The 6,000-nt window shown below is 39.6% G+C and overlaps 2 protein-coding genes across 2 annotated transcripts; one reads left to right on the top strand and one right to left on the bottom strand.

Moving 5' to 3' along the window:
* Positions 1-776: 776 nt before the first annotated feature.
* LOC125469857 (thioredoxin X, chloroplastic) lies at positions 777-2,602 on the top strand. The gene is made up of 2 exons (XM_048567879.1): positions 777-1,278; positions 2,210-2,602. Exons 1-2 carry the CDS (start codon positions 928-930, stop codon positions 2,414-2,416), a joined length of 558 nt encoding a protein of 185 aa, XP_048423836.1. The 5' UTR covers positions 777-927; the 3' UTR covers positions 2,417-2,602.
* A 142-nt stretch (positions 2,603-2,744) lies between these two features.
* LOC103950499 (sugar transport protein 10-like) lies at positions 2,745-5,310 on the bottom strand. Its single transcript, XM_048567880.1, has 4 exons — positions 5,178-5,310; positions 4,756-5,081; positions 3,533-4,162; positions 2,745-3,443 (listed from the first exon to the last, which is right to left on the bottom strand). The coding sequence occupies exons 1-4, from the start codon at positions 5,308-5,310 to the stop codon at positions 2,988-2,990; spliced, it is 1,545 nt and encodes a 514-aa protein (XP_048423837.1). The 3' UTR covers positions 2,745-2,987.
* Positions 5,311-6,000: the final 690 nt, after the last annotated feature.

The following is a 6,000-nucleotide window of genomic DNA, read 5'->3' on the forward strand; positions in this document are numbered from 1 at the left end:
GCCTCAAAATTCTATGGACCAGCCATGTTGAGTGTAACAAAAGGTACAACTGCAAGGCAAACGACGACCACCTCGGTATCGTCTATTTTCTTGTAAGCCCAAAGTTTTTTGGCTTTCTTCTCTCGATACAAAATAAATTAGTCTTTCTGTGTTTATAAATTATTGAGTTTGAACTGCATTTTAAGTATACTTTTATCGATATCTTACGTGTGAAAATAAATAATTTTCTTATATGAAGTTAGGGCACATTTTTTTGACATCGCTGCAGACCTCAAAAATCTATGAACCGGCTTGAGTAGTGATTTCTGCACTCACCTTTCGACCTTAGCAAGTTGAATCCGAATAAGAGCAGACCATGTAAATAGTAGCAGCTCTATTCGTTTCTATTTGTTTAGTTGTGCATAAGCTCACGGGTTAGCTCAAGTGCTAGCAGCTCAAGCCTCGCTCGGAAGAACATTGAAGAAATGATAAACTTGGTCACCACTACATACACATGAGTCTTCTTAGGTTGGTAATAATCTGCCTCGTATTAATTTGTTTTGTTTCATTTACGGCGGTGGTATTTGGGTTGATGATATTTTGATGAGCCCAGCATTATCTGGGCTGGTCTGGGTTTTTGAAGGAGTTGGCTCTTTTTGGTTATCTTGGCCCATTAATGTTATCCTTGTGTTTTGGAATGTGTTCGTCTTCCACTAGAATTTTCCTCACCACGTGATCTGAAAGTGAAATGGGAGGTGATGATAAAATTTAGCACAAAAATGCTTTTTCCCACCCATCCACAGTGGATGGCACAACATTTTGTATATCGTTTCGTGGCCAATAACCTCCCACGCCAAGTGACACAGACGCGGCTTTTCCCCTTCACTCAAAACCCTGACTCCCTTCGTCCCTGCCCTCCCTCGACTCTATCTCCTCATTCGACAGAACATGGACACCGTCGTCTCCAAATCGGCGTTACTGTCCATCCCAATAGCTTCACTCCCACCGGTTCGTGCAGTTACTTCAAGCTCTTACTCTAACAAGCTCTTCTCCGGCTTCTTCTACGGTTCTGCAAGCCGAATAAGACAAGTGGGTTTTCGAAACTATTCTTCTTCTGCTCGTGCAGTTCGTACAGTTCCCAAGTTTTCAATTGCTTCGAGTGCTGGGATTCAGGAAATTGACGAGACCCAGTTCCAGGATTCGGTTCTTAACTCGGACCGTCCGGTTCTCGTCGAGTTCGTCGCCAGTTGGTGCGGTCCTTGCCGCTTAATCTCCCCTGCTATGGAATGGCTCGCTCAGGTTCCTCTCTCTTTCCCTCTCTCTCTCTCTCTCTCTCTCTCCGACTTTTTGGAGCATAATCATTGTTTGTATGTAGTAAATTTTGAAGGGAATTATGAAAACCGGGGAAAAGTTTTAGTCTTCGAGTTAAACATATTTTCAGAGAAAGATTACAAGAAATACAATGCTTAATTTCCAACTTAAATTGTATTAATTAGGAGGAATAAAAATTTAGCTCAAGAAGTTGATTGGGTATGATCAAAATCTAATGAAGAAATGCAAAGGGGTATTGGTTGATGGAATCTACGCAAGTGACACACAAGAGAATAGTTTGGTTGGAGACTTGGAGTTGGGTAAAATTTTGTTTATTTATTTAAGTGTGAGCCTTTCGTTTTCTGTTTAATATTGTATGATTTGGGGTTGAACTAATGTAATAATGTGTAAATGATAGGCCGTAGGTAATTTCTGTTTAACCAATTTGGGATTCCTTCTATAATAAGCACTTCTGCTCATACGAGCTTCCTACTAGAAGCACACCAAAACTTTTACTAAAAATCCGAGTGTTGCCTGAAAAGCAATTGGAAGTGATTCGTGAAGACCCCATGAAGCTCCAAATAGTGCGTTTAGAATCTAGAAGCGTTTTCAGTTATTTATGTCAAACACTGGTAGAAGTGCTTTTCGTTAATTGGAAGCCCATTGAGTCTTTTCCAAAGCATTCGCAAAAAGACTCTAATAGTCTTTCATCCAGATACGATTTTTGAATTCTTGTTGGTAAAGAAACACAGAAGCGATATCATAGTCTTTTAATATGAAGATCATTTTGGAACTTGGAAATGTCGTAAAGGGATAGGGAGGACGAGTAGTATCTTTCAAGATGTGGTATCAATTTGCCTTTGATTGGTGTCCAAACTAAAGAAGATATCTGAAATATAAGCTTATTTGTTGCACTCAGGAATACAAGGACAGGTTAACCGTTGTTAAGATAGATCATGATGCAAACCCAAAACTGATTGAAGAATACAAAGTTTATGGGTTGCCGGCTTTGATTCTCTTCAAAAATGGAAAGGAAGTTCCAGAAAGTCGGAGAGAAGGCGCAATTACAAAAGCAAAGCTTCAAGAGTATGTAGATGCTTTGTTGGAGTCAATGTCAGTTGCATAGTTCCAGTTCCATCAAATTTGAAGATATGCCAAATTCCATCAGGTTCAATCTGTGTAATATGAGTAATCCCTTTCTCTTTTTCTTTTTAGTTTCTGATGGTATATTATACTTGCATTCGATTGTATAATTTGAGCTGTAAATTTTTGAAAACTATCCTCTGAGTACATGTTGCCTTATTTTGTTGAATTAGTACTCCGTCTCCTCCAATTTTCGCTTCTTTTCTTCTCCACCTAGATGGGTGATTATATGGAAGATTACTCTGAATCTAGACTGTTCTTACAGCACATGAATGTAAAAAGGGCGGTATATTAGTTGCGAAGTTGATGATTATCGATTGTATATGATCTACATGCACATATAATTTGTGTTTGAAAAAGAAGAGTCGTGTATTCTTATTGATTTACAACTCGAAAATGAGCAGGACAAAACAAAGGGATTCACAAATATCATCCGCCGATCCCCTAATTGTCTGTCTAACGAGATTGGTTTCTTTCCCTAGTCAACTTTTTGTTGTTATATCAGAACCCAGATGCTTGGATTTTTTACAAATCCCCCACTGTGATTTACTCAATCAAACTACAACTTTGTCTTGCCTACCAAAATTGACAGCCTCATCAGGGATGTACTTGCCCCAGAACCAGTGAGCTTTCCAAACTCTATTCATCTCCTCAATCGGAACATTCTTCGTCTCGGGCAGGAAGAAAGCGATGAAGATGGTCATAATGATCACAAAACCGGCAAAGAAAAAGAACAGACCAAACTTTAAGTGGCAAAGCATGCTGAGGAAGACTTGGCCAATGATAAAAGTGAACAACATGTTCACCGAGACGTTGATGGCTTGTCCGGCTGATCGGATCTCCAGAGGGCAGATCTCGCTCGGCACCAACCACCCCAACGGACCCCAAGACCATGCAAACGCTGCTACATATGCACAGATCGAGAACAAGATCCAATTGGCTTCAGTTTTTGTAAAGGATCCGACTCCGCTGAGACCAAACTTCATGCCTATCATCACTCCAACAGCAATCTAAAATGCAAGTTTAGTAAGAAAATCTCCTTCACAAATTAAAGCAGGCAAATAATTGTGTTCCTAAAATTGATCGTGTGTTTAAGTACCTGGCACAGGATCATCTGCACACCACCTTGAAGGAACAACACCCTTCTTCCAAACTTATCAACTGCGAGAATGGACACCAAGGTGGCAACCATGTTAACACCCCCGGTGATGACTGTGGACATCAGGGAAGCTTCGTCTCCAAAACCCAAAGTCATGAAAAGGACAGGTGCATAAAACATGATTACATTGATCCCGGTGAGCTGCTGGAAGAATGGAACGAGAATGCAAATGACAAGTTGAGGCCTATATCTCGGCTGTGTAATGTTGGTCCATTGGTTTTCCACTTTTTGGGCAGCGTCAGTAGCAGCAAGAAGGTCTTGGAACTCATTATCAACGTTGTCGGTGCCGCGGATTTTTTTCAACATTTTCTTAGCCTTCTCGGGGTTACCTCTTTCTAGGATGGAATTTGGAGTGTCGGGAAGAAATATTGCGGCAAGAGTCATCATGAAGGAAGGGACGGCTGCAAGAGCAAGAGAGACTCGCCAGCCATATCCGCCCTTGATCTTGGCTGTGCCAAAGTTGACAAGGCCTGCCATTAGAATACCAATGGTGATGGCCATTTGGAACCCCATGTTCAATGCTCCTCTAATCTTTGTTGGAGCCATTTCCGCTAGATAAACGGGAACGGACTGCAAATCACCATGACAATTTCGAATTAGTTAGCTACCAATCTAGCTCTAAGTTTCAAGAATGCTAGAGAGATCATATTTTCACGCAAAATCGACACCAACCACATTATGAGGTATATGTTGGTAATTGATACATAACTGTTGAAATATAAGTGTTTTAGCTGAATAAACTTGTATTTAGTTACAGTTTACAGGTTTAAATGTCAGCCATTGGATTACATTCCAATTGGACAGCTAAGATGTAATCTTAGAGTTAGTGACTTGTGTTGACACATGTAACTATCTTATAGGATAGATTGCATGAATGGTTGGATTTGAGTTTTGTATCATAGAGAGAGAATCTCTCTCTCTCTAACGGTAATAGACCTCTCGCACATTTTGTGTGAGGTGTGAATGAATGAAAGCAACTTTTTGTGGGAACCTTCTCTCTGCGACTCTTTGAGCATTTTTTTTCAATTCATTTCTTACCACAGAGATCATAGTCTCTGAGATTCTAACAATAATCTCTTACATAATGCCGTTTAAAATGCGTTATTACTATTAGGTTCATGTTTTTTAATAAGCGTGTAATTAAAGATAGAAGATATAGTTACCTGATTAGCAAATCCAACACCAATACCAAGCAAGAGACGACCAATGATTAGAACTATAATGTTATTGGCAATACCATTTAGGATAGAGCCAAGAAGAAACACAAGGCCTGCCACAAACATGGAGATTTTCCGGCCAAATTTCCTAGTCACTGATGAAGCAAAGAAGGAAGCAACCAAGGCTGCAATGTAGAGGCAAGACGTGAACAATGTGAGGAGTTGGCTGTCAAATTTGCAGTACTGGTTTTGATTAGCAGTCTCATTCTTCATTTTATGGAACACAGATGGGAAGAACTTGCTCAAGAACGACTCCATTGAAGTCACTCCACCTGCATATACGCATGATATTCAAAACCCGATTAGTAGTTGTTTCTCTTGATGCTCTCAATTCTCTTAAACAAAGAGAAAATTACAGAACTAATTACCTGAGATTCCGAGATCATATCCGAAGAGGAGACCACCCATGGCAGCCACCACACAAGTGAATATCACAAAGATGGTGACACCTCCTTCATAGCTGCTCCCTCCTCCGCCGCCAACATACACTCCTCCAGCCATCACTCTACAAAGTTTTGAAGGCTTAAAGCTCTTTGTAGTTAGAGAATATTAAACCAATTCTCACAAATCTTTTATAAATCCACTATAACAAAAAGAATGACTACAGAAAGAATTAAATCCTTTGAATATCTTTGTTATCTCAAATCCGAAAATGTTCCAAGTTTATAAAGGCTCCAAGCTGCAACAAAGCCAGGCTGCAGTTTCAACAACTTGACCTAATCTTCATTTTTCTAGTTTCTGAAACTCTGTACCTCCTTGTCAATTTTGCCATATTTGGGTATAAATAGTTGGACATGTTAGGATATGAGGATAGTACCAAAGTTCTTGTTTCGACTAGATTATGATAAGTAGTTGTTGATATTACACCATTTATCTTGCTGTCAGGAGCTCTAAATTTGGCAAAGTGTGATGATTGATATATATGAACGGATATGGTCAAAGCTCAAACCGTTTAACAGGCATGTAGTTTATGAAACGCCATAATAATATATCTTGACGATATAATTACTCATTATTCTGATGTCCCGTGATGTCGAGTCCTGGTGTGTGCTCCTGCTTGCCTCTTAATTTCTTCCCCTTGGCCAGTGTTACTTCTCATGTTTACACTTGTATAAAGTGGAGTGGGATATCATGTTGTTTTCAGATAGTTTGTATCCCAAACAAGTTATTAAACTATGATATTTGTTATAA

Source organism: the organism of the source record quoted next, unplaced genomic scaffold (genome assembly GCF_019419815.1).
Source record: "Pyrus x bretschneideri cultivar Hongxiangsu unplaced genomic scaffold, Pyrus_bretschneideri_v1 Contig46, whole genome shotgun sequence".
Taxonomy (NCBI): Eukaryota; Viridiplantae; Streptophyta; class Magnoliopsida; order Rosales; family Rosaceae; genus Pyrus; species Pyrus x bretschneideri.